The sequence below is a fragment of the Peromyscus maniculatus genome, chromosome 7 (assembly GCF_049852395.1).
Source record: "Peromyscus maniculatus bairdii isolate BWxNUB_F1_BW_parent chromosome 7, HU_Pman_BW_mat_3.1, whole genome shotgun sequence".
Taxonomy (NCBI): Eukaryota; Metazoa; Chordata; class Mammalia; order Rodentia; family Cricetidae; genus Peromyscus; species Peromyscus maniculatus.
In genome coordinates this window covers 92,193,637-92,214,123 of record NC_134858.1, presented here as the reverse complement: position 1 = coordinate 92,214,123, position 20,487 = coordinate 92,193,637, and the positions used below count along the sequence as shown (strand labels likewise).

At 40.8% G+C, this 20,487-nt stretch overlaps 1 protein-coding gene across 1 annotated transcript in view; it reads right to left on the bottom strand.

The window, feature by feature from the left end:
* Slc9a9 (solute carrier family 9 member A9) overlaps positions 1-20,487 on the bottom strand; it is a 548,574-nt gene that overhangs the window by 492,040 nt on the left and 36,047 nt on the right. The window contains exons 3-4 of the mRNA XM_076576829.1: positions 13,647-13,724; positions 12,079-12,155 (exon numbers count right to left, since the gene is read on the bottom strand). Of these exons, the coding sequence (XP_076432944.1) occupies positions 12,079-12,155; positions 13,647-13,724 (155 nt within the window). The remainder of the gene's footprint in view (positions 1-12,078; positions 12,156-13,646; positions 13,725-20,487) is intronic.

Genomic DNA, 20,487 nt, shown 5'->3' with positions numbered 1-20,487 from the left:
CCAAATGAGTTTCTCTTTACTTTCCACTCTCCTAGGATAATGTTGCCCTCTTTCTGCACTCCTAATTCCCCTCCACTGGGATAAGGCTGTAATTGTATTTAGCCCTGTGCAGTGCAGTGTAAAATAATCAGGTCATTGATTTCTGTGGAGGCCTTAAATCTGCAACCTACAATAGCTACTGTTTTGCTGCAAATTAACAGCAACATCTTCACAATCATGCAAGCAATTTATCTTGATGTGGAAGAAGCCAAGGCTTGCGTCGGAAGAGGAGGGCTTGGTGATAGAATACCAAGCTATGAAAAATCAATAGGAACAACTGAACTTTGAAACAAAAGCCGCAGGGAGACTCAGAAGCAATTAACAGGTGATGTGGAAGGAAGGGAATGTTGTCACATTACATGGCACAAAAATGTAATGAAGATACGACCTGTTTAAAAAAAAATGGTCTGAATTACAGTTAATTAAGGATCAGCAATTCAATAGACTAAGTCTGAGGCAAATCTCCCATCTACTCATGACTTTGTCAGTTTGGGTACTTAAAGAGAAGAAGCAAAAGTTTCAAGAAAGCTAATATCCACTCCTTAACATAGAGGAACTAAAGTGTTAAACTTGGGCTACTGAGCAAGCCTGGTACCCATAGCAGGTATAAAGGACTGAGAAGAGGACCGTTATATATGTGAGGCTGATTAATGGAGACTTTCTCAGCAACCTTAGCGTCCAAGGTCTCAGACAGCCAGGTGCCAGGATACAGAAGTAGAAAAAGACCATCAGACAAGATGCTCCAGCTACAGCAGGCCTAATGACTTTGGGGAGTTCATGTACCTAAAAGGGAGCCAACTTTCAACCAGTATAGGACAGGAGGTGCCGTGGAAAATATGTTACAGTCTATTGATTATGAAAGGGATCATATAAAATATTTATAATACAGGAATCTTATTTTAAATTAACAGGCTGTTTTTTAAATAATTTTAGGTTTACAGAAGAGTAGAAGTATTCTAAATATGATCACATCCCCTCACTCCAGTCTCACATTACATCTTGCACTATCTGGTCCACTTGTTACAGCTTCCAGACTAATGCCGATACATTATTACTGATTAAAGCTCACAATTGACATTTTAAGATCTTCTCTTTGCGTTACATATTCTATGTAAATATTCTTTCTTGCGATTCCTTGAATTTCTATTGTAAATGACTAAATGTTTGATATAAATCTATACAACAAATTAGGAGAGTTCTCAAAATACTTTGTAAGTTCTTTGCTATTACAACAAAAATTAGAAAACTTTTCTAATAAAGCAAATTTGGGACGTTTAATAGAGGTAAATATATGCTGTAAATTATTTTGCGGGAAATCTTGAAGGATCAAGTGAGTTTTCTACCTAGAAAGTGTGCAAGGCAGTGGTTGGCACATGTGAAATTCTTTTTTTTTTTAATGTGTAGCCCAGGCTGGCCTTGAACTCTTGATCCTCCTGCCTCCGAACTCATGATCCTCCTGCCTCCGCCTCCTTCAGCAAATCCTACTTTGGCATGCGTCACCACAACTGGCGTGTCATTGCTGTACTTTATAATTCTGTTTTATCTTGTTTTGTTTGAGACAGGGTCTCAAGTAGCCAAGCTGGCCTTTAACGGCCTATGTAGCTGAAGATGACCTTGAACTCCTGGCCCTCAACTCTTCATTCATTCATAAGTTGTAGATTACAGGTACATGCTACCACACCCTGCTTTGTATTTAATATTTCTTTTATATGGTAGAATTTACTTAAAGAGGGAAAACAAGTGTACCGTTAGTACTCCAAGAAAATCATTGATTAATAGTTTCAGAAAGTACTAGAACTTGCAAGAAAAGTACAGGTAAAGAGAACAAAATCACTCTTACATTTTAAAGGCAGGAGATGCAACCAAAAGGCAAGTGGCTGAGAGTCACACGGAAATACAGACCCCAGGCACTGACGTCTGGTAGCAATGACCTTCCAGACTGCACTTTCTTATCAAAGCTGAGCAATGATGTCACCATCTGTAGTCATGATTCCATTGACCACGTGGGTTGCCTGTAGGAAATGAGCTTTCCACCTGCCTCTCATGCAGTGAGGATTATCAGGCAAGAGTGAAATAGGCCAGTAAAATCTCTCAGAGCTGTAGTTAAGACTGACTTCTAGTCATTTTATTGGGACCATTTTAATTTAATGACATCGGAATATAATTGCTAAATCAGGTTGAACACTTCCCACACCTGAAGTGCTAAAATCCTTGGACCAGAACACTGAACATTTTTTCGTTGCAATACTTCTCTGCCAGGCTAATGGTGTTCTATCAATTATCTTCTGTATAATACACATACTGTTTTGTCTAGACATGTGTCATATAAATCTTTCAGCTATGAATCATCAAATCAGTTGATTTGGTTTAGTTTTGGTGATTTCCGAATAATATAGACTAAATATTGGTTGAAATTATTTCCATGCCTTTAATCTGCATTTAGTAAATCCTAAGAAAATTATTAAATCTCTCTGCTAAATTTGGGAATGTGGAACATTTTAATGCTAGTGGGAGTCACCTAGGGCTCTTGTTAAGATGTAAATCTGGGCTCAAGAGGTCTGTGTACCACCTGAGACTGTGCATGTCTAACAAACTCCTGATGCTGTTGATGCGTTGGAGGCCCAAGGATGAAATTTCAGTTGCAAGTATGGGCTTGGCATACTCCAGAATCAGTGACATTTCATAAAAGTCACTAAACAACCGGAGCCTTAGGTACATGTCTCAAAAGGGGGAGCTAAGGACAGAAACATCTATCTGCACTGACAACTGTGAGGTTAAAATGAGACAATGAATATAGAGCGGTCAGTTAGGGGCAAGCACTCAGAAGATACACACAAGCTAGCTGATGTCATTTATATCTTTTTTTTCCCGTCTGTTTGACAATGGAGGGATGCATAGCTTTCACATACTTCCAGTAATTCTCTTCTCATTTGGCAATTTAGTTATGGACTCATGAAAAGTAAGAGCAATAAAAGGTCGGCCTCGTAGGAAGCACGGGTAAGGATGAGGAGGGTTAATGTGTGAGATTTAGACTGGGATGCATTTGACAGTCAAACCCACAGTGAGAAGGTTGTATGGCTCTGCGTCTTCCTTGGGATCATCGGGCACCTGTCTGCAAGGGGGAGGGAGCTAAAGTGAGGGGGGAGGGAGCTGAAGTGAGGTGGGAGGGAGCTGAAGGCAATGAGCAGGGTCAGGTGGGATGGCTTGTGAGCCTCTGGAGACAGCTCTTGGCTCTTCTAGGAGACAGCTTAAGTGTCACAACTCTGCTTTATTCCAGAAAGAAAGGGGAATATAAAGGTTGGGGACAGTGGCAGGGGCATCACCTAATTTGGACTAAGTGGCACGCTCCTATCATAAGGCTTTGTATGTGGCAGTGGGTCCTATAACAGAGCTCCTGGTACAAGTCTTAGTTACCATATGTGCAGCAGCGGGGAAACTTCTAGCCGGAAACTGTGCCAAGGATCACATTAGAGATAAATCAAGCATCGGGCTTAGAGACAGCTTTCAGAGAAGCCCAGTCTTCCAAGAAAAGGGACATTTTCCAGGTAAGGCAGGTAGAGAGAAGGAAGTCTCTCTCCATGGGGAGGGAGTCCCTCATGTTGCTGAGCTTTAGAGAGATGCAGACCATAATAGACTGCAACCTCTGACCAGCAAGACCACCTAACAGATTGAAGCCAGAAATTTTATGTTTGATGATGATGGCTTTTATTTCTCTTCACCTGAACATCGCCCACATAGCTCCTAGGCAAGCTCCACTAAGCAGTCTCCAGGGTCAAAACTCTAGCACTTCCTGTCTGTTCTGTTGCTTTCTACTTGGCTTTCTTATATCGATCTTCATATTCTCACTAAAGTTGTGGGGAATGGTTCCTTAAAAGTGTATGTCCCCAATTATCACCCCATCGTCAACAGAGTCATATCCAAACTTCGGAGTACAGGTTAAGATGTGGCCTAACACTGCCTCTCCATCATATTTAACTGCTCTTGTGTCCTCTGGCCTCCTGTGACAACAGGCAGTATGAACGCTCTGTCTGGCTGCTGGCGTCTGCTCTGCTGTCTTGTCTGATAGGATCTTGTCTGATAGGATGTCCACTCCTGGATCCCTGCTTGGCTTTCTCCGGAACAGTTTAAGATCTCAGGTCAGCAGTCATGTCTCTGGAAGCTCCTCTAGCCCCTTACATGTCTCTAAAGCCCCACCCAGAGCAACACATGTGCCCTGAGTCACAACCAAGGCACAATCAGTCATCAGACACGTGAGGGAGCCAGTTTCAGTTAGGCCACCTAATCCCAGTCAAACATGAACGACTTTAAGAGGGAACCAAAAACTACCCAGGAGAGCCTTCCTTAAACTGCGGAGTCATGCTTGCTGTTCAAAGACACCAAGAATCGGAGGCTGAAGGTTATTACATGGGACTAGAAATGAATATGGCCTCCCTTACTGTTTCTACTTTTTATCTGTCTCTCTCTGTCTCTCTGTCTCTGTCTCTGTCTCTGTCTCTCTCTCTCTCTGTGTGTGTGTGTGTGTGTGTGTGTGTGTGTGTGTGTGTGTGTGTGTGTGTGTGTGTGTGCGAGCAGGGCTACATAGGTTGTTATTATTGTATCAAGTTTTTGATAAATGAGAAAAAAATGCCAGACTTCACATTTTAGGGTGCTGGCCGACGAAGGGAAGGCTTGGGCTATCTCATTCACTAGGAATCCCACAGCTAGAAGCCTTCAGCTTCATTGCTCTAGGGAAGGACTCTGCAGACAAAAACTCCTGCAGAATACTTTTTAATAATTTCCACATTTTTCTTTCATGATTAGACACTGCTCTTGTTCCACTCCAGCACTTTTACATAACATTCTCCAGTGCTTCCAATATTTCTTTTTCCAATTTGGAGTCAGGTTTCATTTTTCCTTGGGAGTTCTTTCTTTCTTTCTTTTTTTTTTTTCTTCTGGACCCTGTCATTTTTCTCCCCCGCACTGTCCAGGGCAGCAAGGGAATTAAACTAGCAAATCAAAATGTGCTCTCTTCTACCTCCACACTGCCCCTCTGATGTTCTCCCTGGTCTCTTCCTTTCTACCTTCTGTTTCATTCAACACACACACACACACACACACACACACACACACACACACACACACACACACACACGTCCCTCTCCTCTCCACTGCCAGCAGTATAGTCTGTACATACTGCGATGTGGATGGAAGAAACCACCCTGTCAGCAGCCTGGGCTGTCCCTTCACAGATTAGAGGTTATGTTTCTTATCTGGCTGTGTCTGGGAAGGAATGTATTTATTTTTCCCCTTGATACCAGCGATAGCGACTCCAGCCAGCTCAGAATCCAGAGTAAATGAATGCACACGGGAGGCCCAGGCCTTCTGGCCTGGCCCAAGAGGCCTCTCTGAGCTACTTTCCAAGTCCAAGAGAGAGAGAGACAGAGTAGTCCAGATGGTCTCAAGAGAGGGGAAAGATGGTTGAGAAGAAAGGAGCCAGAGAAGGGAAGACAAGAGAAGTGTGGATGGAAGAGAGGGGGACGGGCTTGGGGACTCAGAGGGATGGACCTGGGCATGCTGGCACACCCTCCCTTGGCACTCGTCTCCCTCCTGCTGCCTGCCAACCCACACTGTTCTCATTAAGACGCACAGAGGAAAACAATAAAAGAATAGTTTCCCAGGATTGGAATGAACCGCAGGGTGACAAGGCAGAGTTGTGTAAATCCGTTACATAGCTCCTTCCACTTGTCTTCTTTGTTTTCTTTTTAATGTGACTGACACATGCAAGAGGTTGTACAGAAGACCTATGCAAGTTATACATCATAATAATATACTAGACAGTGCAGCTGGGGAAACACCCAGACCATGACTCGACACATTATCTGTAATGTATCTCTCCTTTGTCTTCCTTTCCATACCTCTTTCTTGCCTTTCCCGCTAAAAACAGATCATGGCACTGAATTCTGTGTTTTCAGTCCCCTTATTTATTACACACTTGCACACATATCTTCACGTCCGCATGTATGTGTCTTAATAGTAATCAATGCTGGCCAGTTACAAACAATGATGTTATAATCAATGTGTCCATTTTACATCATATTTTTGAGATTCAATTCTGCTGTCATAGATGATGATATTGCTTTTCCCTGCTGTGAATTTTTACATTGTGTGAATTTACTTGTCTATGTGACTGATGGGGTCTAAATTGTATCAAATTTTCCACTATGGTGACCACTGAAGCTATAAATCCCCTTATGTATGCTCTCCCCTGTTCATATCCAAGGGGATCCCTAAGAAAACTTAAGGTATGCAATTATGAACAAAATACAAAATACGATATTTATAAATATTTGCGTATTCATAGCTATATTATAGTAAATTTATATAAACAAATAAAGAACTAATGATTCCTAAGGAATAATATATCCTGAGTCTTTCTGTATAAAATATTAAAACCTAAGAAGCTGATGTGACTAAGACTAATTAGTAGGTAGGTGGATCATTGTGGACATAGAGTGTAGGTCATTCCAATAGAATTGAGAGCCACAAAATGAAAAGAATAATGTCTGGAAGAAAAATTCTGGAGAAATGCAAGGCTAGCTATTAAATGGTATTATCAAAATTGGCTATACATTTGAGATGAAAAATTTAACTGGAAATCTATTGTCCACCAAAACCAAAACTGTTCCCCCAAATGGACTCCCTACAAACTACAAATAGCAGTTAAGAAGAGAGGGCAGAGAAGGACTTATTAAAGGAACACAAAATTGCTAACCAACAAGAAAACACTATGTAACCCGAGAGATGCGCTTACAAACTGTGTAAGTGAATATGGATTAATATATGTAACATACAAAGAGCTCTAAAAAGTCTGTGGGAAATGAACAAAACAACTCAGATGGAAAAAAAGGATTATAAAAGTATCACCGAATTCAATAATCAGGAAGTCACAAATGATGGCTACAATGCAATTTCATTTTGTACCTACTGGATTGTGAAACATTAAGAAAAAATGGTAACCTGACTTTGGAAAACAATCTTGGTGTTATTTTGTAAAAACCTGAGTGGCTATTTTAGATTTATGTCCCTGAACTTCCACTCTTCAGCCGATAGGACGGATGGCCATCAAGTCCAGGAACAAAATGGGTAATAACTACCGTATTGTTGCTACCTTACCACACAAGGTAAAATGACAGTATGTGTATTTCCAGACTTTATAGCCACTCTCAATGTATTCTAAAGAAGCCTTCAGTCCTAACTAAATACAGAGATACATAAAACCCTAACAGTTACAACTATGTCTTTGCCCAGGCTTTTAGAAAATCCAGGTTCCTTTTCTTTTCTTTTTTACAGATTGTAGCTCCCTAGGGGCTCTGATGAAATGGCGAAATCTGTGCAGCCTCTTGCCTATAAAAATTCACGACTAACTTAAAGAGCTTCATTCCTCCCTGAAGTCTTTGTGCATGACCTCAGGGTTCTTGTTCCTCAAGTTGAGGGCTCATCTCAAATTTTTTCTCTTTGTGGGGTTAGAGCTTCAAGAGATGAGTAAGTCTCAGCTTCTTCCTCTGTCTGAGATGCCAACTTCACTCAGCTTCTGAAGGACCAATGTGCCCCTTCTTTAAGGACTAAGAAATCAGTATTTGGGGGGCTGCTGGGACTCACCAGTAGATCTAAAGGTCCCCCGGTGAGCAGCCATGTCCACTGAGAGGGCAACAACAAGCACCCATGAGGCCCCCTGCAGGATTGTGCATCATAGATAAGGCTGCTGGGCATCTTAATATTCTGCGTATATTAAAGATTCCTATGGGAAAATAAGTCCTGAGGAATGTTGGCATGAATGATGTAAACAACCTCATATTTATAAATACAGGTTTTCCTGGGCGAAGGATCAAGATTCCAGAAACACTAAAGAAGTTAAGTATAGTCAATCTTCCTTCTAGCTGCCTCCAGTGAGAGAAGGCAGGCTCGATTTCCTCTATGCAATCATATTTACAGCTAATTCTTAAATGCCCAGGTTGCATAATCACGAGCTATAATGATAAACATATGAACTTGAAATCACTAAAGGTCTAATTTATCAGGCAGGTGAAGCAACTCAGTACAAACCATGAGGACTGTAATGGCTGTATTAGGAGGGTAGGGGGCTGCTGAGAATGTGCACTCTGGGGTCTGGCAGGCTCTACCATTCACTACTATTTAATGATTGTCTTGCTTTGAGGAAGTCTCAGACTTGGCAGTCTTGCACATAAACATAAGTAACAACAGTGGTTATCTCATGAGGTCATCGCTGTAACAAAATGAGATGGCACATATGAAAAGCTCATGTCAGCACCTGACATGAGAGAGCAAATTCAAAATGCTAGTTATTCTCTCTATAGACATTTCTGGTATTGTGCAGTTGGTTGAAATTCTCCATTAACAGAAAAACTAAAAGGAATACCAGTCTCATGCTCTTATAAAAGTATCTTGGGCCAGCAAGATGGCTCAGTGAATAAAAGTACTCTCTATCAAGCCAAAAAAACCTCAGCTAGATCCCCAAAAGTCACATAGTGGAAGAAGAGACTGATGGATAGCTACATATTATCCTCTGAGGCCCATGAGTGCCATGGTATGTGGGAGTCTACGCACACGCACACGCACACGCACACGCACACGCACACACACACAGTTTAAATGAAGTTATGCCACCTGGGGTGATAATGTTCTCCTCCAAGACTACCTAACAAAAATAATCATAGTCCCAGGCATTTGAGAAAATTCCTTTTGAGTTATTGGCCAAGGGACTCCAAGAGACAACCCATAAACAACATAGGCATTACACTGTATTTTCATTGCCTCCCAGAATTTGAAGGTAAGTCCCTATTGCTGAAGACTCCACATACTTCAGACATGGGACTTAAATGATTCTGCTGGATCTGATGTGGAAGCCTTCTTCCTAAGGATTAGTTCTCATAGTACCAGAAGGTGCCATGGAAGATGACAAGGGACAAGAGAAATCAATAGTCCCAACTAGCTGTAAAGCCTTGATCCACAACAATGACCAGGGTGGTAAGATATTCCAAGGGTGCAATAGTGGCACTTATATCTTGGGGATAACCAACAACTTTCTTATTGTACTTCAGGCACTAGAAACCTAGCTGACTAGGCATGGCTGGTGACGTCATGGTCATCAAAGGAGAAGCTACTCCTCTTTCTTACACCACGTTCCTAAACCAGTGTAACTTCTAACTGCATTCTACATACTTAGCCTTCCACCCACAGATAAGCGTAGCTCCCATTCCTCATCAAAGAAGCTTCTTTTTTTATAGCAGATAGAGATCATTAAAGAAGTCCACAACTTGTCAAAATGCAGAGAACAGCCGACTGTGGGATGCGCAGGCCTGACAGATAAATCAACAACATGACTCGTACACTTGAGGTTCAGGGAAGTGTGTAGACTATGGGGTGGAAAGATTGTGAGAACCAGAGGACTAGGACATCCACTGCTGGGTCTTATGATGAGAAGCCACATCCATAAAATCTCAAACATATGGTCACTTAAATAAGCCCTACACAATGACAACACCAGTTAACACATCAACATGAATGGGGGAAATCTCACAGGCTGCACCTCTAGGTGAAGAGCTACAGGCAATTAATAGCTGCTACTAGAAAGAAAATCAGTCTTCTCCATGGCCCTGATAGGTTAATCCCCAGTGGTCAGTACTACACATATATGCATATGAGTAACACTAAATGGACTCAGCAGGCTGTATCTATCTATTCATATGTACATATATGAAACAATAAAGGAGAAGAGGTCATGAGCTTAAGAGAGAGATGGGGAACACAGGAGGAGCTGGAATGAAGGGAGAGTTATAAAAGATATAAGTAGAGTACTCATGTATAAAATCTCAAAAAAAAAAAAAAGAAAGAAAAGAAAAGAAAAGAAAGCAGCCCCCAAGATTTTGTGACTCCTATTATATACAGTGTAAACAAAGAACATAGTTCTGAAGATTTTCCCAGAACTACACTTTCCCTCAAATCACCATTTAAATTTCTGGTTATACACATAACATCTATTTCAAGAAGCTAAGTACAGTGAGACAAACCTTGAATCTTAGCCCTTTGGGAGGCTGGAGGACTGTGACAAGTTTGAGGCCAGGTTTTTCTACAAAGCTGATTCCAGGCTAACCTTGGCTAGCCTGAACTACACAGTAATGCTTTTCCCCACACACAAAAAAAAAAAATCCATTCCTAATTGCAGTAAGTGAAAAGCACCATGTCTCTTAAACTAAAATAGTCTGGAAAAAGCTATTTCATGCACATCATGTATGGTACCTTTTACTTTTTTAAGGACTATTTCAGATCTAAGAAAGAATAGAGATTTTTAAGAAATAAAAGTATAAAATATAAATATATGTAAATATACTTAAAATTAGATGTATAAAGGAAATGGGATATTAATGAGAACTAATTATACTATAATTCAGTGCTGTCTAGTCATCTTGAAACTTTGTCCATTAAAAAATTCAGATCCTCATGATACAAAACTGCTAAAATTGATGTTTGCTATCAATCAACAAATATATGTCAGGAGGCCATAGATCTCAGAACCCTCTGTGAGCTTGGTGCGGTGTGTAGGGGTATAGGGAAGTCAAGAGCACACTCTACTGGGTCAGGGCTGAGCTTTTGAGTTCTGTCTTGACCATGGCCTGTTTCTCACTGATGATAACACTGGCCTAATCAGTTAGTCTTTCAAGATGCTTCCTCTTCAGATTGAGCAAGTTTAATGACATAGATCTTTAAGGCCCTTACCAGATTCAAAATTTACATAGCAAGCTCCTGCATACACTCACAGGTCATGAAGGCCTCCCAAAACATCTTGGTGAAGGACCAGGCATGCTGTATTTGTCAGGTCACAGGAAGTTTAATGACCACTCAAGAGTTTAGATGTGATGAGTGTTCACTCCTGCAAGCTTCCACTTTTAGGTACTAGCCGCTTCACCAGAGCACCCATGCCACACATGTTCACAGACTACATAGCTCAGTTGTTCTAACATTGACTAAACAAGTGTTCAGTACAGACTCCTCCTGCTGTCAGGTTTTCGTAGAGCCCTGACACCACCTCAGCTTTGTCTGGCACACACTGAACACCTCCTAAGAGAAGGGCTGGAGGCGTAACTGGTGTGTACGCTCAGCATCACTTTCTTGGTTAGAGTGAGGATAGTTGCAGGCAGTAAAAAGAAAATCACAAGTAGAGCTTGTGTGTCTCACAGTTTAAGACAGATGCATCACCACAGTCACGGCAGTGAGGCATCTTTCTGCAGTGGGGCTTTCATGTCCTGGTAGACTGGACAAATGCCACCGTATTGGGATCTTCTTTTGCTTTATGGTGAGCTGTGTGCCTGAGTTGCTGCAGTTAGACATTGGACCAGTGGCATAGCCAATAAATAATATTTAGAAAAAAAAGAGGCTCACATTCTACAGTGCCACCCCAGCCATATACAATTCTGCTGATAGTTGAAGCTCTCAGTTTCAAACTCCTTGCTTATAAATTTCCCTTTAGAAGAAAACTCTTGGCATATGTTACTGTCATATTTCTGTCAAGTATAGGTAAGGCCCTACAAAGATGATGGAAAAAATGAATTGAGACCATATACATCACTCAAGCTAAATAAGAATGTGATTGGCTTTGCATAACTCAGGCCAAGTGGTCCACATACCTAAATCAGAAGCACAAACTCACAGAGAAAATCCAGCCACCCAGCAGCAGTTTCCTTTGTTCTGAATCTTTATGTTTGTCAGAAGATATAGAAATGTCGGACCAGGGCTGGAAAAAAATCTATGAAGAAGTGACATCATCCTGGGACTGGGGGTGTCTGGCACTCAGTGGCAGGAGGCTTGCCTAACATTCTGGATCCCCAGCATGGTAATGCAACAAAGCAGCTAACACACAAATGGAGTGAAACAAGCCCAAATGTGATGCACTTGGTTCAAGAAGCAGGAGTTCAGAAATCTGAGATCCCATCTCACATTGCTGCCCTCCATCACCCCAGAGCTCAGGCTCTGAATATCACTTACCCTATGACCACACAGGAGATGGCTGTTCCCAAGAAGGCATATGTTAAAATGGATCCCAAGTTTTGAAAAAAGTGTCTCTGGGGAGAAACAGAAAACATTTCATAGAGTACATCTGCATTTCTTACTGAAACAGGAAATAAGAATAAGCCAAGCCACTCACAGCCTTCCCCTCTCTCATTATTTAAGCAAATCTTCTTGGGGCCTCATCCTTGGATCCACTTCCCTTGGGTATGAAGCTTAGTAAGTGATTTTTCCGCAACAAATAAGGAGAAGAGAAAAGCAGTGAACAAATCTGGAATGATGATGCCAAGGGAAGGATAACCCACAGAACCGCCTAGACCCCAGAAGAGGAAACAGGCTGGGCATGAGTGGTCAGGGCTCTGGGACAAATACTTAACCAAGACACAGTTGTCAAGAAGGGTTTTGTAGACATAACACCTTTAACTTTTAAAATCTCATTCTAAGTGACTTAAGTGGCATCTGGCTTTCGTAGAATATTCTGAGTTCTCTCTACATATCTTCTGATTGTGATGCAATCAAACAAAATCTAACTAAACAAATACTTTATGCCTCAAATATGAAATGATGCCTAGTACTGAGGTAGGGTATGAGAAAGGATGACCTGCTAAAATCTAACCTGAATCCTTTCAAGTGCTTGCTTGGGAACATTCTCTTCCAGGTTTTTAGTGAGAGCTGAACAGCCAGCATTGACAGCAAGAGGGAGCCTGGAATCCACAAAACACAACAACAACAACAAAACCCTCCATGTCTGCAATGAAGAAGCTGCCTGGCTGCTGGGTATGGCAAGCTAAAGGGAGGCAGAGGAGAGCCCTGCAAGTCTCCAAGGTGCTGCTAGGCAGCACAAGAGAGGCATGTCCCCTCTGCCCTGCTTTGTGGCACATCACTAACCACCTAAGTGAATTACTAACCTGTGACATGGACAGTCAACCTGTACCCAAGAACTGCCAGTCATGAACTCAAAGACGGAAAACTGTGTTTCTCTCTGTGAATTCTTCTCTCTGTGTTTCTCTCTCTAGGAACGTTCTTCCTAACTTTGCTTGGTGGTGATAAACCCAGTGTGAGCTAGCATGTGAGTGCTTGGTTCACAGTCATCTAGGATAACACTGTTCAATGGCCAAATCACACAGTTCACATATGTCATTTACAGATCTCCTAGACGGCCACACTAAACTTTTAAAAGGTGAAATGGAGTTTGTTAATGTTTTGTTTAACACAGTATATTCCTAATGCTATAGTTTCTTTACAAAAATCATTATAAAAATTATTGAGATGATTTACATTCTCCTTTAAAATGCTAAGATTTTAATATCTAGTGTACATGTTGCATTTACAGTGTATCTCACTTTTAGACAAGCCACAAAGTTCACTAGCTATGTGTGCTTTAATAGATTTAAAAGAATTCCAAGAATGTCAGGGTTAAACATTTATTGCATGTTCTACACAGTGCTGTTCTTACTGAATTGGAAATCCCATAAAATATAACTACCTCTCATTAGTGTTGGCAAAATTTCTACTTAATGATAAAAGATGGGGACACTTAAGTTTACCTTTTTCAGACTGTATCCTGCATGAAATATAATGGGAGGCAGTAAAACGTTGAAGAAGATTTCTGGGTCAAATGTCATCTGCCAAAGAAAGACAAAAGTCAAGTTAGACATGTGTTTACAAAACAGGTATAGGACTTTTGCAAAGGTTGCATGAAGGCTATATTGATATTCTATTAAATTAGCAAAGATAAAAATAAGAAAAAATAAGAGAAAATACAAAATTAGAAATTTATAAGTACACTATCACGTAAAATAATATTTAAATCTAAAATGTAGATTTTTTTTTTATCCTGTTGCTAACAATAACAGTCAACAAAAAGATCTCAATGAAATCTCTCTAGGAAAGAAAGCTTTTTCTTTCAACTTGATTAGTCATTCCCAATTTATTTTATTAATTTATTTATGTAGTTTTCACTAGTCCAGAATGACCTTGAATTCACAACCCTCCTGCCTCAGTCTCTCCAGTACTGGGAGGCATCACCACGCACAGCTCATTCTTTATAGCTCAAGTGTTTTTAATTATGTTTCACTTTTTTTCTTGGTCAAAAAACTCTCATGTTCAAGTTTTTAGCTGTTGATAAAAATTTAAAGTGTTTCCCAAATAAAAGATATTTAGAGAGACTTGGTCTTCAATTTCTCTATTTTATCCTCCTCCAAAGTTTAAAATATATTTCCAAGCTGAGGAAAACACTTTTGAAAATGAAGATGCATTTTCTAGCATTTATACATGGCTTTTTACTTGTGTTAAAATAAACTTAGCCAAAAAATGTATGAACTGATGTGAAATATAATGAAATGAGATGTGAGAATTCTTGAATCCAGTATCTGCTGTACACTTGACAATTTGCAAAGAGCTCATTTGATTTCTAAAGCCATCTTACACTAATCCTCATCTTCATCTCTCTCTAATATATATATATTACATAAATATAATCATGCACACATCCACACTCACACACACCCACCCACCACTCATTTTATCCCTGGGACCCACCCACCATTAGGATGCTCATCCAAATGCCTAGATGCATAGGTTTCACACTCTAATTTGCAATCTTCCTCTTGTTGCCTTTCTCTGCATTCCTCTCTGAAACAGATCCCAGAAGTGGCTTTGCTGTGGATTTGCCCAACCTCTCCACCCATACTGCCTCTTCTCTATGTGCTCATAGCCCTTGGCCCCTCCTGGTAGTCTGTTTTTTGACATATACTGAGTGATGACTGACTTGCTCTGTTTTCTACATTAAATACAGGATCACAATGATGCCTTATCAATTCAGTCCCACCTTGGTCCCTCCCCGTGCCTAGACCATGGCTCAATATATATTTACTCAATTGAAAAGACAAGAGAATTACCTTTGGGAGTCAAACCTGTTAAAACGGAATGACTCACACTTGGCCTCACCACAGGTGAGGAACAGTAAGTGAACATTCAGAAGAACCTCTCTAGGACTTGGTGGCTTTCCCCTTAGGACAGTGAGGACACTGTAGGACCTTCTCTTCTCCCTTCTCCGTGCTCAGTTTCAACTCTGCTCATCTAATTAATATTTAGGGAGGGAAGGTGGAATAAGTAGGAGCTGCTAACTAAGCTTGGTTGATTCTATACCCATTGATTCTATACCTCTGTACCAGTGAACATCTAGGCAGGCCATCAATACCCCTGACTTCCACCAGAGGCCTATGGTACATTGACCTGGTTAGGGTTATCATTGTTGTAATGAAATGCCATGACTAAAGTAACTTGGGGTGGAGGTGGCTTATTTGGCTTACACTGTCCAGAAGGAGGTCAGGACAGGAACTCAAACATGGCAAGAACCTGGAAGCAAGAGCTGATTTAGAAACCATGGAAGGGGACTACTCACTGGCTTGCTCCTCATGGCTTGTTCAGTCTGCCTTCTTATAGAACCCAGAACCACCAGCCCAGGGATGACACCACCCACAATGGGCTGGGCCTTCCCCCACCAATCACTAATTAAGAAAATGCCCTATAGGTTTGCCTACAACCTCCAATCTTATGGAAACATTTTCTTAATTGAGGTTCCCTTCTCTCAGATGACTTTAGCTTGTGTCAAGTTGACATAAAACTATTCAGCATATACATCCTCAGTTTTCTGCCTGAACCCCATGGCCTTGTTCTTATGCTATTTTGCTCCACTAGCTCCCTCAACATCAGTTTACCAAAGTTCATGAGAACTGGGATGTGATAGTTCAGCTTATCTTTCTACACCAAGTCTAGGGGGCACTGGGGAATTTGGATGGTCATAGGTTGGCTGTTTTTGAGTAGGTGACAATTCCTGAACCCATCAGCTTTAGGTCTTGGGTCCACACAAGCCCTGCCTCCAGCAGGGATAAAGGTCATGGTCTGGTTTTTAGCCTAGCTTGCTGTGTTGCATCTTCTCCGAAGTGTTTTACATGTTCTACAGACAGAGAATGGGAGACTAACAGCTGCTTCCTGCCCAGCTGTGCCCTTAGACACACCCTCCTGGTTGTCTATCTTAGTCACCATTTCACCCGTGTAATTCCAGTTTCTAAAAAACAGGAAAACATCTTCAGCTAAGAGTATATCCTTATTTGCTTCTCTACATCGTACATAGTTTACTCCCTGATAAAGGTTTAATACATTTTTTTTTTTCAGTTTTTTGACAGATTGAAGAATACCTGGAGGCTTCTAGCAAGGTAACAGTTCTCATCTCTCTCACTCCTGGGCTATCAAAACTCACAGTACTACACAACTACCAGGCAATAACTGACCAATCACCTTAGAAATTGAAGAAGGCCAACACAGAGAAATAATGGAAAATATGTCTTCTTGGCAGCTGCTATTCATTCCCAGGGACACTGTGGTATACTCTGGCTGACATTTTATCGAGCACCCACAGAAAAATGGAGATGGTAACTTTGCATTGCTATAACTCATCACTCTGCCATCCATTCTGAGAGGTGTACTAGGCCCTAGTGTAGACAGATTTTTCTTTGGGCTGTGAGCTCACAAAAAAAAAAAAAAAAAAAAAAAAAAAAAAAAAAAAAAAAAAAAAAAGACAAATCTGTTGCTCTGATTGGTCAATAAATAAAACACTGATTGGCCAGTGGCCAGGCAGGAGGAAGTATAGGCGGGACAAGGAGGAGAAGAATTCTGGGAAGTGGAAGGCTGGGTGAGAGAAACTGCCAGCCACTGCCATGACAAGCAGCATGTGAAGACTCCGGTAAGCCACAAGCCATGTGGCAAGGTATATATTTATAGAAATGGATTAATTTAAGATATAAGAACAGTTAGCAAGATGTCTGCCACAGCCATACAGTTTGTAAGCAATATAAGCCTCTGTGTTTACTTGGTTGGGTCTGAACGGCTGTGGGACTGGCGGGTGACAAAGATTTGTCCTGTCTGTGGGCAAAGCAGGAAAACTCTAGCTACACAGACTTATTATTAATTATAAAAGTTCACCCTATAACTTAGGTTTATTCCACTAGCTCTTATAACTTAGATTAATCCATCTCTATTCACCTACGTTCTAATACATTGTTCGGTTACCTTTGCTCTGTACCACCCATCCTGCTTCCTCCAGGTCTGGCTGGTGACTGCCTTTCTTCCTCTATGAGTCTTCTGTGTCCCCAGAAGTCTCGACTAACCTCTTCCTGTCTAGCTAATTTATTAAACCAATAACAGTGCTCTTTATTAAACCAATCACAGTGACACTTCTTCACACAGTTTAAAGGAATGTTCTGCAACACCCTTGAGACAAAATGCCAAACCCACTTCACAGATGAGGAAATGGGGGCTTCAAGACTTTGAGATGTCTTAGCTTGTCTTGGTCAAGCAGCTAGAATTCTAGGTGTAGGTTTCTGTCCCCAAGGCCTTTTTGTCTCTATCATCCTCCACACACTGCATGCTAAAAACCTTACCTTCTGACATCATAAATTAGTTAGATTTTTCTCTGCCCAGAGTCATCTGAGGGACTTGGTCATCAGAATTATAAATAAAAGGTGCTGTTCACTGACTGCAGGACTTGAGACAGTTCTCAGCTTTACTGTTGTGGAATGAGTGATTACTGTTTAATTGGAAGATTGATTTGTCTGCACACATCTTAAAGACCTTTTTGCAGTCCTGTACTAGACACCAGAGGCAGGATGGCTTAAGACCTATACTCTAGAGCAGTAGTTCTCAACCTGTGGGCCATGACGCCCCTGGGGGTTACATATCAGGTATCCTGCATGTCAGATATTTACATTATGATTCATTACAGTAGCAAAATTACAGTTATGAAGTAGAAATGAAAGAATTTTATGGTTGGAGTCAGCCCAACATGAGGAACTGTAATAAAGGGTCACAGCATTAGGAGAGTTGAGAACCACTGCTCTAGACAGTCTCTGCTCGGTGTGAAAGCAGACAAAATTAACTGATCAATTCCCTGCTAGTTAAACTGACCAACACCCTTTCCAAGGGACAAAGAGCTTTGTGAAGAAAATGATTCAGGCTGTAATGCCCAGCAGGCCCTCCTGAGGGCTCCTTGAGGAAGTAACACTCAAGCTGATATGAAAAAAAAAACATTAAAAAAGCACCAAAAGAACAAAGAGAAACCTAGACAAAGAGAATAGCACTTGCAGAGATCTGAGGCAGGGAGCAGAATGCCAAGGCTGGAGTGGCGAGGCCAGGCAAGCCAGGTGGGAGTGTGGCCGAGAAGAGCAAAAAATGCGAGGTGACACTTACAGGAATCTGGATAGAAACAATCCCAGGAGAAAGCTGGAGCACAGATGAGACAGATCTGACCTCACGCTTTAGGGCAGTGGCTCTCAACCTTCCTAATGCTGTGACCCTTTAAAATAGTCCCTCGAGTTGTGGGACTGTTTTACCTGACCATTAAATTATGTTGTTGCTATTTCATAGCTGTCATTTTTCTACTGATAGGAGTAGTGATGTAAATATGGGACATGTGACTCCTGTGAAAAGGTCGTTTGACCCTCAAAGGCTGCAGCTCTCAGGTTGAGAACCGCTGCTTTAAAAGATGCAGTGGCGACAGCTGCAGAATCCAGGCCTGGTGCTGGGGGAGAAGCGCATCTTCTGGGGGTGCTGGGAAGCAGGAGGGACAGTTGACAAACAGGTGGTAAGGAAGACAGGAAAGGAAGAATTACTTCTGGGACTCTGCACTTTAGGAGCAAAGGGGAGAGAGAGAGAGAGAGAGAGAGAGAGAGAGAGAGAGAGAGAGAGAATATCTCACACAATTTGTGAGATATTAAATGCATCATCTTGTTTTATACATTGCCTCACTCGAAAAAGTCGCTCTGAAGGCAGCAATCTCCACAAAGAGTAAAGTTGGTGATGATTACCCAATGTGGAAAGCAAATTACCCATTATTTTCAAAAAAAGTTAGGCTAATTCTACCAGGGTTTGTGGTTTGTAATTTATTCTTGGTTCTTAAGACATCTTCCCTTTGCTTTATAAATTCTGTAATAGATTCTACAGCATTAATCTTATAATTTCATTTATTCATTTCCAAACTTCTGGCTTTTAATATATTAAAATCAAGGCAGTAAGTCAAAGGGCCCCATTTCAACTCTAAGCCCTTCATGATCTAGAATCCTCATTATCTACGTTACCTAGGATTGTTTTAAGAGTGTGGACCCAAAGAGCCATGCTGCCTAGGTCCAAACCCCATCTCCTTGGCCTGGGTGGCTGTTCACCCTTCTGGTGCCTTGATTTCTTTACTGTACAACAAATAATAACATGTTATGTACAGATAAGGTCGTTAGAAGGATTAAGTGATGTCATCTTTAAGCCCTACACTATTACCTGGTACCTAGTTAGCAGTTTGTAAGTGTTCATTACTAATATAAAATTAAAAAAAAAAAATCTATGACTAAGTATTTTCAAGTAATGGGCCTGTAAGAAGGCTCAGTGGGTGTCTGAGTGTCAAGTTACCATGACCAAAAGCAATTTGAGGAGGAAAAAAATATTTGGCTTATACTTCTACATCATTGTTCATCACCGAAGGAAGTCAGAACAGGAATTCAAACAGGGCAGGAACTTTGAGGCAGGAACTGTGGAGAAGCCATGAAGGGGAGCTGCTTACTGGCTTGCTCCTCGTGGCTTGCTCAGCCTGCTTTCTTATAGAGCTTAGGACCACTAGCTCAGGAAGATCACTACCCACAATGGGCTGGGTCCTCTGCCATCAATCATTAATTTTAAAAAATGCTCTAATAGCCTAATCTTATGGAAGCAGTTTCTTAATTGAGGTTCTGTCCTCTCAGATAACTTTAACTTGTGTTGAGTTGGCATAAAACTATCTGGCACAGTGAGTAAAGGTGTTTTTGGCAAAGCCTGATGATCGGAGTTCAATATTTGGGATACATATGGTATAAGGAGAAAACCGACTCCCACTGCTGGCCTTTGATTTCCATTTGTGTGCTGTATCATATGTACACACACATATACACTAAATAAATAAATGTAGTAACAAATATAATTACAAATACAAAATATAAAAATTTTATAAATATATTTATATTATATTTGTATAATATATTTCATATAAGGTACATATACAATCATATTTATGATTTAAATATTAAAAATATAAAAACAAATAACAAATATAATTACAACATTTCTCCTTTCCCTTTTCTCCTTCCAAAGCCTCCCATATATGGGAGTATATTCCACCCTGCTTGCTTTCAAGTTCATGGCCTTTTTTTCATTAATTGTTATTGTATGCATACATATATGTACATATATATATGTACATATATATTCCTAAATATAACCTGCTCAGTCTGTATATTGTTACTTATATGTATGTTTTCAGGGCTGACCATTTGCTACCAGATAAGCAGGTATGCTCTTCCCTGGGGA